Source organism: Protopterus annectens, chromosome 11.part0 (genome assembly GCF_019279795.1).
Source record: "Protopterus annectens isolate FY-2018-M chromosome 11.part0, PAN1.0, whole genome shotgun sequence".
Lineage (NCBI taxonomy): Eukaryota > Metazoa > Chordata > Ceratodontiformes > Protopteridae > Protopterus > Protopterus annectens.
This window is the reverse complement of record NC_056745.1, coordinates 819,870,337-819,889,037: the sequence shown is the minus strand read 5'-3', so window position 1 is coordinate 819,889,037 and position 18,701 is coordinate 819,870,337. Positions and strand designations below refer to the sequence as shown.

At 42.6% G+C, this 18,701-nt stretch overlaps 1 protein-coding gene across 1 annotated transcript in view; it reads left to right on the top strand.

Annotated features, from left to right (window-relative positions):
* Positions 1 to 18,701, top strand: part of ARHGEF39 (Rho guanine nucleotide exchange factor 39) — a 1,319,667-nt gene that overhangs the window by 642,204 nt on the left and 658,762 nt on the right. Inside the window, exon 7 of the mRNA XM_044088228.1 lies at positions 6,173 to 6,402. Within this exon, the coding sequence (XP_043944163.1) occupies positions 6,173 to 6,402 (230 nt within the window). The remainder of the gene's footprint in view (positions 1 to 6,172; positions 6,403 to 18,701) is intronic.

Here is an 18,701-nt window from a genome sequence, read left to right as displayed (position 1 = left end):
GGCTTATCTACTGCGCCCAGGGTCTTCACTAAATGCCTGGCACCAGTAATTGCATTTTGCAGACAAAAAGGAATTCAAATATATCCCTACTTGGACGACTGCCTTATTAAAGCAGAGAGCAAGGACATTCTTCTAAAGCATCAGGCATTTGTAAAAAGATTGCAAATTTGCCTATGGTACACAGTAAACGAAAATAAATCAAAACTAGTGCCCTCTCAAGAGATAATATTCCTGGGTGCAAGCTTAAATACAACTGCCCAGATGGCTTATCTCACGCCAGACAAACAAAGGCAACTGACTCATTACTTTCAAATGATGGCAACAAAAACCCAGCTCCCTGCAAGAAAAATTCTGCAGGCCCTGGGCTTCATGGCATCCTGCATTCTACTAATTCCATATGCAAAACTGCATATGAGGAAACTACAGTGGTATCTAAAAAGTGTTTGGACTCAGCATTGTCACAGCCTGGAGGCAATCATAACTTTAATTCCCTGCCTACAACAGGAGTTTCGATGGTGGTCCCAGGCCTGTCACCACAACAAGGGACAGCCTTTCACCTTACCCACAGCCAGGCAGACAATAACGGATGCATCAGATTATGCCTGGGGGGCACATATGGCAGGAAAATGTATTCAGGGCACGTGGCCCAAGGAACAAATGCATCTTCACATCAATCAAAAAGAGATGCTAGCTGTACAGAATGCCCTGACAGCTTTCAAGGACCTAATACATCCAGGACAACTATTAATAAAGACAGACAATACCACAGTTATGCGGTACATAAGCAAGGGGGCACACATTCCTATCCCCTATGCAGACAAGCAATGACTTTGTGGAACACAGCACTGACCTATCAGGTATATCTGCAGGCACAATTCCTGCCAGGACCAAAAAATACACTGGCAGACGAACTAAGCAGAAATATCATGGATCCTCATGAATGGAAGCTAAATCCACACGTGTTCAGCATGATAACGAGGAAATGGGGATGCCCAGACATAGATCTTTTTTCCTCCCCTCACAGTTACCAAATACAGAAATTTTGCACAAGAACTTATCACTCTCAAGCATGGAAAGTGGATGCTGTATCATTCAGCTGGAAAGGCCTGACAGTCTATGTGTTCCCTCCGATGCCTCTTCTCACCAAGGTGCTACTAAAAGTCAGACAAGAAAGGCCAAAAATGATCCTGATTGCCCCAGACTGGCCACACCAGCACTGGTACCTAATCCTAAAGAGTTTGTCTCAAGGCCCAGCTTGGCTTCTACCTCAAATTCCTCATCTTCTGACACAACAAAACAATCAGATTCTGCACAGTCAACTCAGAACCTTAAACCTGGCAGCATGGCAGATAATGTAGCCACTCAGACTGCACCTCTCTCTAAAGCTGTTATGGATGTCATTTTAGAAGCCAGGAGGCCCACCACTAGGAAATCATATGCAGAAAAATGGAAGAGATTTTGTGCTTGGAACCAGGCACAAGGGCTCGAACCACTTGTCACTAATATACATCAGATTTTACAATACCTAACTGAGATGCTGGACAAAGACTTATCTTTCTCATCTATTAAAATCCATGCCTCTGCCATTTCAGCTCATTACAATATGGAACCTCCTATTTTTTCACATCGTCTACTACGACAGTACCTCAGAGGGGCAAAATATGTAAGACCCCCAAGGAGAGCACCAGTACCTACTTGGGACCTCAATTGTGTTTTAGAAAAACTCACACTGCCTCCTTTTGAACCAGCCAGCACAGCTGATCTAAAATTCTTGTCATGGAAAACTGCTCTGCTCCTAGCAGTAACTTCAGCAAGAAGAGTTTCAGAGTTACAGGCATTAATGGCTGTGGAACCTTTCCTCATTTTTCATCAGGACAGGGTTTCTCTTAGCACAAACCCAACATTCATGCCAAAAGTGATCTCCAATGTGGCCTTAAACCAAACCATTCATTTACACTTTTTACCCAAATCCTCAGAATAAAGGGGAGAGACTTCTGCACGCTTTGGATGTACACAGATAGCTATGATTCTACTTGGACAAAACAAAAGCTTTCAGAAAAACTGAGCAACTGTTTGTAGCATATGCTGCAGGATCACAAGGAAAGCTTATTACAAAGCAGACAATCTCGAAATGGATAGGACACTGCATCCGCTTCTGTTATGCACAACATGGCAAATCAGTGCCTAAGGGCATTAGGCCACATTCTACCAGAGCAGCACCCACTTCAGCAGCTTTCCTCAGAGGAGTATCAACCAAAGACATTTTAGAAGCTGCAACCTGGAGCTCAGTGCACACTTTCACCAAGCACTACCACTTACCTCTCTACTCTAAATCCAGAGCAGGCTTTGCCACTGCAGTTCTGCAGGGCTTGGTAGCCTCTCCAAATCCAATTTAGACCCAGCCACCCAACCTCAGCTTTGGGATTCTACCCAAGTGTAATGACTGCAACAGTGAAACACGAACATAGTACAGTTGTGTACCTACCATAAATGTAGATGTTCGAGTGTATTCACTGTTGCAGTCCAGGTTACCCACCCACCATCCCCCTTTTTTCATTGCTGGGACTTTTCTGTACTACTCATCTTTATACTGCCTATGTGGTGTATTTGCTTGTAGATGAAGGAAATGTTTATAGTAATATATGCATGTTTTTTTGGCATAATTCTATCTTTCCAGCCTTCTTATCTGGGGGCACCTGACATTTGGGGCAAGAAAAACTGAAGAAAATGGTGTTGGTTGCAACTTTTATACCCCTGGCGCACTGACGTCAGGGAAGAGGCGACAGCAACCGACGCCGGACCAAGACTTTGGAACTTGGGCCGACTGCAGGTCGCCCGCCAGCAGGATAACCCAAGTGTAATGACTGCAACAGTGAATACAGTCAAACATCTGCATTTATGGTAGGTACACAACTGTACTTTTTCCGTGTTCTGGACTTTCAAGATTTTCTTAATATTTTGAATTTCGATGTTATGGTATTTCAGTGTTCCAAAGTGAATCCTTGGATACATATTTACAGTAGCAGACACCTTTTCTACTTCTTTCACTCGACACTCCTGACAAATTTCAAGGTGGTCTTTCAGATACTGTCGAGTTTCTCATCCTTTTCCTAGATGGGCCTCCAGAACTATAAATAGTTTTCTAGATATGATCTGACAAGCATGTGAGAGAGTGGGCATATAACCTTCCTTTCCCTGGAGTCGGTGCCCCCAGAGTACAACTAAAACTGTTATTGGCTGCTTCTACTCTTCTTAGTGCTTGTGCCTGATGATTCACCGACAGTGTCATGATAATAACTTCTAAATCTTTTTCAGCCACCATCTTCCAACTTTAGGATCTCCTAATTTACATCTGACCTTCAGTTTGATGTGAATGAGATGCAGAACTTTGCACTAGCCCTCATTCTCTCCTCTCTACCTATCTGTAGAAAATTTCCTGATCTGTTTTTAGTCTTTTCCCATCCAGGGCTGTGGTCTTAATTTATATGTCATATGCAGTGGAGCTCATTCTATTGCAATACTTCTGGGACATAGTAAAACTGATAGTGATGTCCTTAGCAGTGTGCACTACCATGCTTCACTGTTCACATCTTCGTACCCTGATGGCACTTCCCAACCATCATCTTCTGAGTTCTTCTGTATAGCCATTCTGCTACTTAGTTCTTAAGTTTCTAGTAAGCTATTTGCACTTTCATCTTATCAAGTAAATTGATATATCCTGCCAAATCTAATTTGGGGCTTTTATGAATTGTAGATAAACCACATTCACTCCCTCATTCATTTCTGCTGCCCTTTTCTGCAGTCGCAACTGGAAGTTCTTCCTCATAATGGAGCAATATTTGTTTGGCTGTTGATGTTTGCTGTGCTTAAGGAAAGCCTTAAGCCTGTCATGAATTCAGTCACTTTCAGTAACACTGACAACTGGCATTTAGGCACCTTGGTTGGTCCTTCTACTTTAGATGAGTGAGGTAACATCTGAAACTGTTAAACACTCACCTGGTGCTTCCACATTGTCTGGAGATAAAGTAGCGATGGCTGAGCTCCCTAGTGAAATGTTGGCACTCAAAATGCTGAGTGCAAAAATAAAAAAAAAAAAAGATTGAAAACCCAGAGAAGAGCAAATCTCAAAATTGCTCTTCTCCATAAAACTTTTTTGCAAGCCCCCCTGCACCCCTTCCATGTGGGAGCAAGCCCCCTCCCCCAAACATATGTATACCAGCTCTGACATTGTCATACCTCAGAGAAAAAGGAATATTCTGAGAGATGTCAATCTCTAATTTGGTATATACAAGTCTGATATTTCAGCCATTCAGTCTGCACATTTCAGGACTCGCTGTAGTGGGTCCTGACTTTTCAGATGGCTGTTTACAGTATTCTGCCAGTTAATATATTTCAGTTGGACATACTGTAAAACGAAAAACTGGAATGTAGCATTTCAATAAATGGTTCTGTGGATCTACATGACATCAGAGTAGCAATATACAAGTATGGTAAATGTGTGGGGAAGAAGATTCCTATTTCAGGTCTAGGGGAGGTTTTCTTCTTGCAAAAACATGTACTGAGAATAGCTTCATTAAGAGTTGCATCTAGTTTGTCTAAGCAGAATGTGTTTTTTTGTTCAACATTGCACTGTATATCCATGCCAATGCACTTGCTAGGTTTTTTAGTATTCAGGCAAGTGTCACATCTTATGCTTCGTCCTGTTGCAACTCGAGCAATTCATTTTCAACTTTTTAATTTATTTGCTTGCTAGCAGTCTGTAACCATCCCACTTTTTTTCTTTCCCTACCTGCATTTTTCCTCCTTTTTTTCTTTTCTTTTGTTGACACTGAGATTTGTACTTCAGAGTTAATATTCCTTCCTAAGAGTATATATCCTCCTCAACCTATCTTCCACCCTTGACCAGTTTATGTAGGCTGATGCCCCCCTTCTTAGAACAATTCCATCCCTCCTCACCTTACCTCTGAGCTGGGTTCCTCTCCAGGCTGTCCTTGTTCAACCACTTGCTTTCTTCCCTTTTCCTTCACTCCCAATTAATTGTTTCTGCACTTTAATGCTTTCTTCTTATTTTTGAAAGCCGTCCATTACATTGGAACCAGTTCCCCAGCAGAGTGATATACCTGGAAGTTGGTAGATTGTCCAGCCACCAGTTTTCCCCTCACTTCACTTGCAGTTTGACTGCCATTGTACTTTCCTGCACTAGTTCCATTCCACCCTGCCAGACACGTTCCTGTTTCATCCTGCATCATCCTGCTTAGCAGGCCGTCCCACTGATTACATAATCTGCCATTTCTCACATCTTTTTCCTTCCTATCCTTGCTGAGGATGTGACAACCTGGAACAGCCATATCACTATCATCTTTTCCATTTCCAGGTGTCTGAGATGCTGGCAATTCTCACATTGAGAGATCCCAGGATGGCATGAAGTTAGTTGCTCATCCTTTTCTTGAGCTTCTGGCATTAACATTGCTTTCCAAACCCCTTTTTGCTGCCTCCCCTCCAGTCCTCTTTCATGCCTTTCTAAGTGTCATTTAATGTTTACTCTCCCTTTATATATTAGTTCTGGCCTGAACCGTTGCTTGCTGTCTTTCCTTGTTTGCCCCACAACTTCAGCTGTATCATTCATAGTGCTTTTTTGGACAGCTTTTGCTCCAGTATATAGTACTGCTATTTTCTATGTTTATTTTAAATTTAAATGAATGTGTATTGTTAGGAAATATTTGCTAGCATATCTTAATTTCTTCTGCTGTGTGTTCTTAATGAATTATGAAACTCTTAATATTGAAACTTATTGAGGGAGAAGTAGCAGTTTAGCAGCTTGTAACAAATTACAAAATTCGAACCAGATTCTAAAAGTGCTGAAAAGTCTGGCTTTAGGACTTGTTGGGTTTTGATCTTTGGCTAACTATTAGGTTGTAGATTGCACCCTACTGATAGAATGTACTCTGAAAGCTAGAATGCGGTCAGCTGTGGCACCTCTGGTTAACAGGTATGGTAGTAGTACTGCAGAGTTGCTACTTTCTGTTTGTAAAGATAATACACATAATCTGTGTCAGCCACTCTTAACCCAGTTCTTTATTTTTTTTTCCTTAAAAAATAAATAAATAAATAAAGATAAGTAAAAAAAAATGTATTATTTTTTTATCTCATTGTTTACACTTATTTTTTCCAGGACGGTGGTTTTTAAAAGAAGGCTGGCTTACAGTTGTTCCCCACAAAGGCGAGGAAGTAAAGCATCGAATGTGCTTCTTGTTTTCAGATATATTACTGTTGGCAAAACCTTGCCACTCTCTGCACCCACTGCATGCAGGAAAATTTGATTGCCAGTCTGTTTACCCACTCATTGAATGTCGAGTTGAAAAAGTTTTTGGACATACTAGGAGTCAAGGAGGACTTATTAGTGTAAGTTTTTTTCACATAAATGATTGATTAATACTGTTAGTGAAGCAGAGATTCAAAATGCTTGATTTAGACTTTACCAAGCTGCTCGTTCACTTGCTCGCTCTCTCTCTCAATATACATATATTCACATGGGTTTATTTACATACATTGGTGTAACACGTGCTGCAAATAGGTGATGTTGCTGAAAATACTGAGACTGTAAAATATGGTAAAACTGACATTTGGCACTGATCATAGGTGTCTGGCTACTGCTTGTATATCGGGTAACTTGCTGTGTATCCACAGGATGGTCCACTTAAAGAGCAAATATGTCAGATGTGGATTAAGAAAAGTGATCACGTCATAAAGCAATAGCAGCCATGTTTTTACATCCCTTGTTTAATACATGAAGGGATTACCATGAGATAGGTAGCAGGGGATTAACCACAGAATATCTAAGATGATTCTAAAACTGCTTTTTGTATAAGCAGTTATACTGTATGTGATGGTAGAAAACACTGCAACATAATTTAATAAATGCAGATGAGATCAATCGCGGGTAAACAACTAGTACTGAGAAATTGCAAGTCTTCTAAGCTTTACTTGTATCTTCAGGTCAATCAGTCTACAGATACCTTGTTTGCATGGGATGTTCCCTTTATTTGTTAAAGTGGCAGATTGAGACATATGCACAATGTTCATAGCATACCTTTTATTTGAAGGAGCCCGATAGTTGCCATAATGATGTCTTAATTCTTAACGCCAACATGTACTTACGGCATGCAGCTGTCATTTAATATTCCCTCTTCTTTTGCATTTTCAGGGGAGGGTTGGCATTAGGTGTTTAGAGTGCTGACATAGCAGGGAGCTGGCACACAGCACTATTTTGACTTTGTCCTTTTAGCAATGCCTTCCATTCTGATGTTAGTATGATGCATGGCACAGTGGACATCATGTGTAATTAATGAATTTAGACACAAGGAGGGAACTGCTTGGCTTCATGTCATAAAGATGACCATTATATCTTTGCAAAGATATATTTAAGGTCTTATTGTTTGGTCACATTACTTCCTCTGTTTTTTTTTTATGCATCCATAAATAAAATTAGTAATCAAACAGCCCCATGAACAAGAGTTGTGCTTCAAGATCTTGATGGTATATCCCATCCTTGTGTATATCCCATACTGAACTGAAGTCTTATGCCTCTCCAAGATCCTAGCAACAATTTTTCTTGCCCATGTTGATGCAGGACTACTCATTTTAGTGACCCTGTGACTTGTAGGTAAGAGGAGAGTTACTGAATCTCCCTACATTTTTATTTTCATTTTCATTTACCAGCAGTGTTCTAAGCTCCTGAACATTTACTAAAGAAAATGTTTGTCACCACAATGCTTTTCATATTCATATGTAAAGCCAAGTGCCTCAGTGAAAGCCGTATTACTTCTATGACTTCCCATTTCCCTAGTTTGACATGCTTAGACCATCCTTGTATTGTAGAGGATTGAGCCTCATGAAAGATATGACTACTGTAGTTAGATTGGAGGGTTGCATGATTTTCATGATAGTGGTCAACAAGCTGAATAATTACTAGTTTTTCTTTGACTGAGAATCATTTCAGTAAACATTAAGTAAGCATCAGCCGAGAGAAAAAGCAAAAGAAAGAAAAGATAAAGCAGTTGTGAGGAAAAAAAAGTAACCATGCTGTAAATATGATCCCTTTACCATGTCTGCTTAGTAAGTGGACTTACTGTTTGTAACTTGGCTGATATATTTCCTGGTTTCAGAGAGCAGGGCTATGGAGCTTGTTTTAAATAATTTTATTAATGTTTCATACATCAAACACACACACACACACACACACACACACACACACACACACACACACACACACACACACACACACACACACACACACACACACACACACACACTGTAAAAAAAAGTGAAATAATGATGTGAAATGGCACACACACATGTACCTACCTAACCCTGCAGGAAACTATCGCTATCCTCACAGGAGAACTGCCGGACAGCCGAACACTGTAACATTCAGACTGCAGAAACAACCGGCTCTGGCCTTAATTAGTAAATCTTAATTTCGTGACTCTGGTGTTTGTGTTAAATGCTAATTATCCTGTCACTGCTCCACAGTTCCCTCATACTTGAATATACTGTTTATTCTCTTGGAAGGACCACATTTACCTCACCTATAACACCAGTGTTATGCGTTTTATTTTCCTGATCCTTCTTCTTTTTAAACCTTATTGTAATTGGTGTTTATTTTTTTACATGTATGCTATATTATGCCACTGTACTGTATAGTTTTGTAATACCTTTACTCCTACTTTACTGTTGCTACATGTATGTAACCTGGGATAAACCTGCAAATGGTCAAATTTGATCAGTGCTCTAGCCCAGTAAACAAATTTAATTAATTAAATAATCACAACAGGAAACTGTATTTTATGTGATATATCTTTTGTTTTTATTCTGTATGCCATTGTAGATCAGTGTATACTTGCAGGATTCAAAAACACAAGGTTCATAGGTATATGCTAAGCTACCAGGGCTTTTATAAACGTACACAAAAATGTTTTATAAGCATAGGCATGCAACCCAACACATTTGTGTCCCTATGAATCATGGGCATTTATCAGGAAGGGGTATGTTAGGAAGTTTGTAGAGGTTGTGTGTGGGGTGGTATGTTAGTTTGGGCATTACTGTCTCCCTCTTATCAGAGACATGGGGGTGTGAGACTTGTGGACGACTTTCCAATTTCCCATCTATTGATCAAGGTTATACTTAAATAGGGTTGCAGAAGGACCCTGTTTCACATGGAGGAGGAGCCTGTTCCAGAGCATGGTGATCCTCTGAGACACATCTGTCCCGCCAACATTTCATTTACGTCACAAGCAAAATTTGCATCCTTAATGCTAGTAGTTCTGATGCGGTTTGTTTTTCAGATGCTCAAAAGGTGCATCAGAGCTGGATCTGAGGATGTCTTGTATGCCAGATATAGATTGCCTCTCAATAACCAGTAGAAGACCGAGGATAGAGATAGGGCTTTATGGTGAGCCATATAGGACATTGTGTTTATGCTCTGAATTCTCCTGGTAAGTAACATTTCTGGGCATCCCAGCTTTTGCATATGTATGGGCAGGTGCATTCCGAAGTGGGCATTATACTCATTGATGAATCTGAGAAGGGCCAAATAAAATGGCACTGACTTCCTTGGACCTGGATGCCATGCACTTATAGGCTACGCAAAATAGATTGACATTCTTACTACCTTGGCCACTTGTTGGTCAAAGGCCAGATTACTGTCTACATATTTTCCCATGTCTCTGACTACCGGGTTTACCAAGTCAACTCTTATCGATGGAGTATTAGCCTAGGTGGCAGTTTTCCCAAAAGGCAATATAATGCGTTTCTTGGCATTGAGTTTTAATCCGTGACTTTGGTACCAGTCATTTGTATGTGTTAAACCGTCTTGTAAGATGTTTCTGTCATGGGGGGAATCTATGATAGCTCCAAATTTGCAATCATTTGCCAAATTGGTCCGGCAAAGGCTCTTGACATTAGCATCTGCCTCTGAGAAGATGATGCCAAACAGGAGTGAACTAAGCACAGAGTCCTGAGGTACCCCCTGGTGACTGCACTCCTCACGGATATGGAATCACCAGTCCTGACTTCTTGGCTCCTGTTTGAGACAGCTAGTAGTTCAGTGAGTTATGTAGGGGGTCTGTGGCCAGTTCTGTGAATTTGTCAACTATACCAGAGTGAGATATTATATAGAATTGTAACATCTAAAAGTAACTTCCTGGGCGAGGGCAAATGCATGGCTCAAACATATTGCCAAAAAACAAAATCATAGAGCCCGCATACAGTTACCTGAAAAACTTTAATTAATAATAAAACATAAAACAACAACAAAAAATCAGACTGGTTTCGGCCGGATATTGTCACAGCCTTCCTCAGTGTTGACACTGAGGAAGGCTGTGACAATATCCGGCCGAAACCGGTCTGATTTTTTGTTGTTTTTTTATGTTTTATTATTAATTAAAGTTTTTCAGGTAACTGTATGTGGGCTCTATGATTTTGTTTTTTATATTATATAGAATGCCTAATCTAGTTCCTAGGTAGACATTATGCACCGTTTTCCCTTCATCAGTTGCTTTTTTGACCTTCTGACCGATGTCCACCAGGTTTAGTAGGCATGACCTTTCCTTCACAAAAGTAATGTCATGGTAACAGTCTATTTAATTATAATATTATGGCAATATTAACTTTAATTAGAATACCATGGCAATATTGCCATTAATTGTGAATAAAATGTCAATACTATCATTAACTGTGCAAACTTTGTGATTGACTATGAACTAATTCTTAGCTGTTCTAGTTTTGCTATTTAAATGTCATGCATTAGGACTCTCAGAAGAGACTGTCTGTTAAATACAACAGTAGCTAAATTAGATTACGGAATAGGCGACCTGTATATTTCCATACTGACTGGAGAACAAACATTCTCCAGCAGGGTGTTAATGTAAAGGTAATACCCACTGAAAAACAGGTCTGCTGCTTCATGGCAGTATACTAAGCTGCTGTTAAGTTCAATCAGGAAAAAGCCAACAGACTCCATTTTTTACATTCACTTTTTAATGGGCCAAAAATAAAAAAAGTAATTAAAAAAAAAATGCATATGCGTGTGTATGTCAGATGCATGTATGCCTCCATCTGTGTGTGTTTGTGTTAGAGACAGACAGAAAGTCTTTGGACTGCAGCAGACAGTCCACCATTCCCTTAACAGTAAGAATCATGAAACCCTAGTGTCGTGCATTTTTGACTGACCTTTAATATTTAGCGATGTACCACTAAGTGATCATTCTACTGGGCCAGAGCTGTACTATGTGGCAAAAGTAAGGAAAATAAAAAGAGTATGGGGGTGCAGATACAGTTGCAGTGCCTTGCATTCTATGATTTTTGCCTTTTTTTCTCATTCATTTGCATATAATGAGACATCTGAGGTTTATTAACTAATCAGAGTGGCTGTGACTACTGGGTGGGTCATTGTGGGTGTGAATTTGTCTGTATGTGCTTCTGAATGTATGGTATGGCTATGGGTAAGTGTTGAAATTAAATACTTGTGTAATGTATACTTCAGATGAAAAATACTTTCTCTAATAGCAATTAGATATGCTACAGTAGGTTTCAGTTGTTAGAGTAGCTGTTTTACATCAAACATATGAAACAATTTAGCATCTAGCCCATCCTCTAACCAAATAAATGTGTTATTGGGGAAAACCCTAGGCAGGCATTTCCTCAGTAGCACACACCCTGGAGGGCATCATCACTTGCGTGTCACATAGCACTATAGAAGGCGCTTGCTAAAATAATAAATGGAAGCACCTACCATAACTCTCAACTGTCCCTGATTTTTACTCAAATTTTAGATCTGAAGTAGTTAACTTCATTTAATCATCAACCTGTGGTTTTCAGATCTGACATGGATCCGAGCCGGCAGCTTTCCAAGCCAAGATCCGAGCTCCAAGCTCCTCCCCTTACCCATACTACACTGCAACCTCCTTCCAACCCTCAGATCTCATTTGCCGCGGCTTCACCAAGACATGATTTCTGAGCTCCAGGCAGGTAGAGTAGGGTTTCCTTGCTTCAACTGTTTAAAAGCTAGTTTAGTGTGCGTGTGTAGTGTTTGCCTTACCCCTTTTTCCTCCCCTTGGGTTTCCCGTTAAAAATAAATAAATAAATAAAAGTACAAAAAAAAAAGTAAACTTTGTGTTTTAGTGTAGGCCTCCCTTTCCTGCCTTTGCTTTGTGTGGTGTGATTGTAGGAAGGGTTTTAGTTAGACTTTTTTGTTGTTGTGGGATTGAGATGTCAGACCCACAAAAGCCAACTTTATCCAAATGTACAGAGTGTGGCCATAAGTTGCCCCCACCTGATGGCCACAATCTGTGCGTCGTGTGTTTGGTGGTTCCCCACCTTCCTTCAGGCTGCAAAATATGTGCAGCCTTTAACCCATGCGCTCTGCGGGACCAAGTTAATTTTGGCTGGGCTTCTCCCGGCAGAAACTGTCTTCATCTGCTCCTTCCTCTACGGCCATGGCTGTGGCCATATCAGCTTCAGGTCTTCCTCCCCTGTCCGGGACTCACACTCCCGTTTCCAAACAGGGTGACAAAGAGGCCAGGAAGGAAAAGCATAGGGAGAGCGAGAGAGAGAGACGAAGATAAGGGTCGTAAGAGACTAGCGGTTCCGTTGGATCTTTCGGGTCCTCCTGTTAAAGTTATCACTACCCCAGTCAAGACCTCTAAGCCGTTTTCCCCTCCGCTCCGATCCCCTAGATTTTCTCCAGAGCCGGAGGAGGAGATTTGGCCTGCTTCAAGGTCGTCCATGCATCCGCCCGCGTCGGTGGCCTCCTCCAGATCTACAAGAAGCCTTTCTGAGGCTGACATGGACCGGATGATGAGAAGTTTATACAGACACAGTTGCAGATGGGAGTGTTGCTGGCTCCCTCTCCTGCCAGAGCGGGGAGTTTGGCTCCAATGTTTGCCCCAATAGCTCCTTCTCTGATCGATCCCCGGATTTCAAGGTCCCTGGATCCCGAGGAGCCCCGGAGTCAGGGGGTCAGCGCCACTGGTTCCCCCAACCTCGACGCTGGCTATGCCATCAAGTATGTTGGATCCTATGTTGGATCCGAGCTCTTGGAGCCGTGATTTTGGCATCAGATCCAGGGGGATGAGTGTGTCATTGGCTCCGTTATGGTCGGGGCATACCATTCCTCTGGGTCTGTCTGTTCTGGGTTGGTCTTCGATCCTTTTGTCGGATCCGAGGGGCACGGTTACTTCTAGTTTTAGAGAAGCCAGTTCCCTTTCAGCCTTCGATGTTGTGGAGAGGGTTTTCTCAGGAGAATCGAGACCCCTCACTCTTTCCTCCGAGTCCATCCCTGCTCCCTCGCTGCTGAGTATGTCTTCTGTCATTCCGTCCTCTCAGGGACAGCTTGTGTCTGATATGCCCCTGACGTTTCCCCTTGAGGAATATGAAGCTGTTTATTAGCCTTCCCCAGAGAGCCCCCCCCAGGAGATTCCTCACAGAAGCAAGTCCAAGAGGAGGCACCTGGACTCTCCTGAGTCCCTCACAGAGGATACTGATTTGAAGGAAGGGGAAGGCTCCCCCAGATCACCTCCTTTGAATGTCTCATTCGTAGAAGTAATGGAAATCCTCTGCCAGAGGGGAGGTTGGTCTGCCCAAAAGCCTTCCTTGCAAGAGTCTGTATTCCTGGAGGAGTTCGACGCAGGCCCATCTACTTCTTTGGTGTCCCCCCAGCTGATCCTCTGGTGGATCTCATTACCACCAGAGCTTGGAAGGAGCCAGACACTGAAGAACCTATACCAAAAAGGCCAGACAAGATTTTGAGCCCTCCTATGGATAAGCCTGCATGGAGTAAGGGTTCCCCAGTTGATGCCATGATGGTGGTGGTGGCCATTAAAAAGGAACTGGCTCAGGAGAGTTCCTCTGTTCATCCTCCAAACAAGGAGTCTAGAGCAATGGATCAACTTGGAAAGTGGATGTGTGCTTCAGCTACCTTTGCCATAAGGGCGATGAACTACATGGCCCACATGGTCCCAGACTTCAGCTCGACCTCGTGAAAGAGTACTCCGTCTCCCCCAGAGTCCATTTTGGCCGAGGATAAACATTCATTCTCAGCACGTATGGCCACTCTTAAGTTGGTGACTTTAACACGTCCATGCGCCTACTCTTTCATGCCACTGAGGGAGCCGCTAGGGCGGCCATGTCTGGCATTGCCATGAGGCATCACGCCTGGCTTTGCAATTTTACGGAACCTTTTAAGGCATTCTTTGCGAATGCCCCTTTTGACGGTTCGACCCTGTTTGGGGAGACCATCCGAGATACGTTAGTCCAGAGTGAAAAGTATGGGAAGATGCTGTCTGTCATCGGGATCCACTTCTCTAACCCAAAAAGATCCTTTTCCAGGAATCAGTGAGGGGAAAAGAAGATGTAGTTCCGGAAGTCTCAGTATTCCCGGGGCACTCCGGCAGAGGGGGACTGAAGAATTTTGGGTCACAAGAAACATTCTCGGATCAACCTACACAGCAGCCCTGAGAGGTTGCCCGACTGCTCCACTCTGGAGGTGGTCTGGGGCATTTTTCGAAGCACCTAGCTCAATGGGAGTCCATAACATCAGACCGCTGGGTGATTGTGATAATATCCAGAGGTTATTTCATTCCCTTTCTGACCAGTCCCTTGCCTCCAAAGTGCCTCCCAGACATTCCACCTGCTCAAAGGAGGTGGCAGCTTTGGAAATAGAAAAGCTGCTAAACAAAAGAGCAATCCAGCCAGTCCCCCCAGATCAGTCTGGATCAGACATGTATTCCAGGTTCTTTCTGGTGTCAAAAAAGATGGGGGACTTGAGGCTGATTCTCGACTATCCATGTTGAACCTGTCTATTGCCAAGGAGAAGTTCCAGATGGTCACTTTACAATCCATCCTGCCATTCTTACTCTGTAGACCTCAAGGATGCGTACTACCACATCATGATGGACTGACGATCCAGGCGGTTTCTCCGCTTTCGGCATGGAGCCAATCACTACCAGTTCAGGGTCCTACCCTTCGATCTCACTACAGCCCCTAGGGTGTTTACCAAGGTCATGGCAGTTATAACGGCCCACCTGAGACTTCAGGGCATTCAGGTCTTTCCGTACCTGAACGACTGGCTCTTCACCTCTCCCACCAGGCATCTACTTGTTCAAGCCAGAAATCCCTTCCTTCTGCTGTCAGTTTACTGGGTATCACACGATAAACATTGCAAAGTCCTCTCTTCAGCCCATTCAGATTCTGGATTTCATAGGGACAAGAATAGATTCCCTCCAGGCCAAGGTATTTTTGACTCCAGACAGACTTCGGAACCTGACCATTCATATATTGGCACTTCTTCAGTCATCTTCACCCCCAGCAGAACTAGTTCTGAGGGCCTTAGGGTCTATGGCAGCAGCTATAAATCTGGTCCCTTGTGCATGTCTACACATGAGTGTTACAGTGGACGTTACAAGTTTAGTGGTCTCTGTTATACCAGCCCTTAAGTTACCAGATTCCTCTAAGCAAGGTGTGCAAGACTTCCCTCATCTGGTGGCTTCAATCCCAGGATCTTTGAGAAGGCCACCCCTTTATTGCAACCCCACCCCAGCCACGGTGACCACTGTTGCCTCCCGTCTAGGGTGGAGGGGCACTGCACTGGGCAGGACTGTCCAAGGCACGTGGTCCCCGAATGAGACCGTTCTGCATATCAGTGTTCTGGAGATGAGGGCAGTTCTTCTGGTGTTGCAGGCCCTTCATTCTTCTCTTCCTCTGGGAACAATTGCAATTTAGTCAGACAACATGTCAGTGGTCTGGTATATCAACAAACAGGGGGAGCCAGGTCCTACCCGCTTTGTCAAGAGGCCATGAGAGTGTGGGAATGGGTGATCTCCACCAACTGTTTTTCTGATAGCAATGTACATTCCGGGTCGGTCCAACATTTTGGTGGGCAAACTGAGCAGGACTATCCTTTTACCCTACGAGTGGTTTCTGAACCCTTGTATAGCGGAACAGATCTTCCTCAAGTGGGGTTAGTCTTACTCCGATCTCTTTGCATCGCCATCCAACGTGAAGTGCAGTGAGTTTTTTGCTATGATCCCCCCTCGGGGGGGAAGCCCCCAGAGACGCTCTTGTCCATGCTTGGCCACCTGGTCTTCTTTATGCGTATCCCCTGCTACCTATAATGACAAAATTCTTGCAGAAAGCTCGTCGGTTGGAGAGGAGGATTATCCTCATAGCCCCATTCTGGCCTCATCATCAAGTTTGGTTCCCTTGCCTATGGTCTCATCCAGGAGCTCCACCCTGGATATTAGATCCTCTTCCGGATATCATTTGTCATCCCTCCGGAATTCCTCCTCTGAATCTGGACAGCCTCAAGCTTACTGCTTGGTTGCTCCAATTCCACTAATTGCCAGGACTCCTGGATTCTCTTCTCCTGTTAAGTCCATTCTGGTGGCGGCGCAGAAGTCCTCCACCCGAAAGGTGTGCAGTAGTAAATGGAAGGGTTTTTCCATCTGGGCTTCTCAGAGAGATTTGGATCCGTTTACCGCCCCAATTCCAGCAGTATTAGAATTTCTGCCTCAGATTTTCCAGCAGGGGGCCAGCTCTTCTACTGTTAAGGTCCAGCTGGCGGCTATACCCCACTTTAATGTAGGAGAAAATTCAGGTTCACTAGCTGCTTCTAGAATTTGTAAGACTTTCATCAAAGGCACTTTTTTGCTGAGACCTCCGATTAAGCATCCTTCCCCTCCATGGGATTTGACCTTTGTTCTTCAGACATTAGTTGTGCCTCTGTTCGAACCCTCAGCATCTGATTTAAAATTTTTGTTGTAGAAGACGGCCTTCCTGGTGGCTATCACCTCGGCTAGGAGTGTATGCAAACTCCAAGCCTTGTGTATAACACCCCCATACTTAATTTATCATAAGGACAGGGTTTCCCTAAGGACAAACGCTTCTTCCCTCCCTAAAGTTGCTTTAGAGTCAAATATCAATCAGTCTATTAATCTCCCTGTATTTTTCCCTAATTTTCAAAACAAAGGGGAATATGAACTTCATTTGTTGGATGTCCACAGACAGTTAAGCTTTTATTTACATAGGACAAAAACCCTTTCGTAAGTCTGATTAGTTATTTGTTTCCTTTGCCAAGTCCTTTTTGGGAAAACCAGTTTCGAAGGTGACTATTGCTAGAAAGATTTCACTTTGTATCCTGCAAGTGTACAAGGATCATGGATTACCAGAACCAGTCAGGGTTCATGCTCGTTCTACTCGTTCTATGGCTACTTGTGCTGCTTTCTGGTTCAGAGTTTCTCTGGATGACATTTGTTCAGCGGCTACCTGGGCTTCCTCTCACACTTTTATTACTCATTATAAGTTGGACATGGTATCTATAGGAAGAGCTTCTTTTTGTTCTGCAATGCTCCGGAATATCCTTCCATAAGAGAATCCCAAGGTCTTTTGGTAGCTGGGGACTCTGTCTCACAGCTTGATGATCAAATGAAGTTAACCAGTTCAGATAAAGAAGTTATGTACTCACCATAACGTTCCATTTGAGAATTTAGACTTAATTTGTCATCAGTCTTCCCTCCCTCTTTCCCCCTGACCTTAATGGTTTGTGATAGTCCTTGGACTCAGACTTACTGGGTTTTGTAAGCTTAGTCTGTGTGATCAGGTCAGGTTATTTCTCTTGGGTTGATGTGTGTCACGTTGTGGGTGGCAAACTCGATCTGAGGGTTGGAAGGAGGTTGCAGTGTAGTATGGGTAAGGGAAGGAGCTTGGAGTTCGGATCTTAGCTTGGAAAGCTGCCGGCTCGGATCTATGATAGATCCAAAACCCACAGGTTGATGACAGTCTAACTACTCAGATGGAGCATTATGGCGAGTACATAACTTCTTTTTTGACCCTCTTAATTCCTCCTAAAAATGGTGACTTTTGGAGAAAAGTTAGTGAATAACAATTAATAAAAAATGACAGACTTCTTTTACTTCAGAAAATATTTATTAATTCATATTCCCTTATTCTGTCAATGTCTCAAGTTATAGTAGCTATGGAACTTATATTGTATGACAAGTACTAAAAATAAGACAAAAATACAAAAAAACATACTTGCGTATTATCACAACCAGATTCCGACCAGGAGAAGCATTTCTTTTCAAAGAATATAACACTCCATATGAACCTATGTTCGCATATAAAAGAACTAAGACCCTGAAAACTTTTTTTTGAGAATAAAGATAATCAATTCAATTTAACACCTGTTATTAACATGTCTAAGCCCAAAGGAATGCACGATTGTGGTAAATATGTATGTTGTAAACACATTCTTAAAGGTGAATCCTATACTTTTCCACATTGTAATGTTAAGGTGTCCTTCAACAAGGTGTTTGACTGTAATTCTAGCATGGTGGTGTATTGTGCAGTCTGTTCCACATGTTCAAGTTTTTATGTTGATAAAACTGTCCGTAGGTTGAATGACAGAATAAAGGAACATTATGGTGCCATTAGGAGCAATGACCATTTTAATGTGCTCAGTAAACACAGTGCCTTATGCAATGATTTCAAGTCTTTTAAGTTTATATTATTGGAATAAATTGAAGATGTTCTTCATCTCACATTGCTGCAGTCCTAACACTTGGGTAGTCCGCTGTCCCTCGGTCGGCCCGAATATCAGAGTATAGTAGTTGCGTCAGGGTACAAAGATGACGCATAGGCCCCGTCTC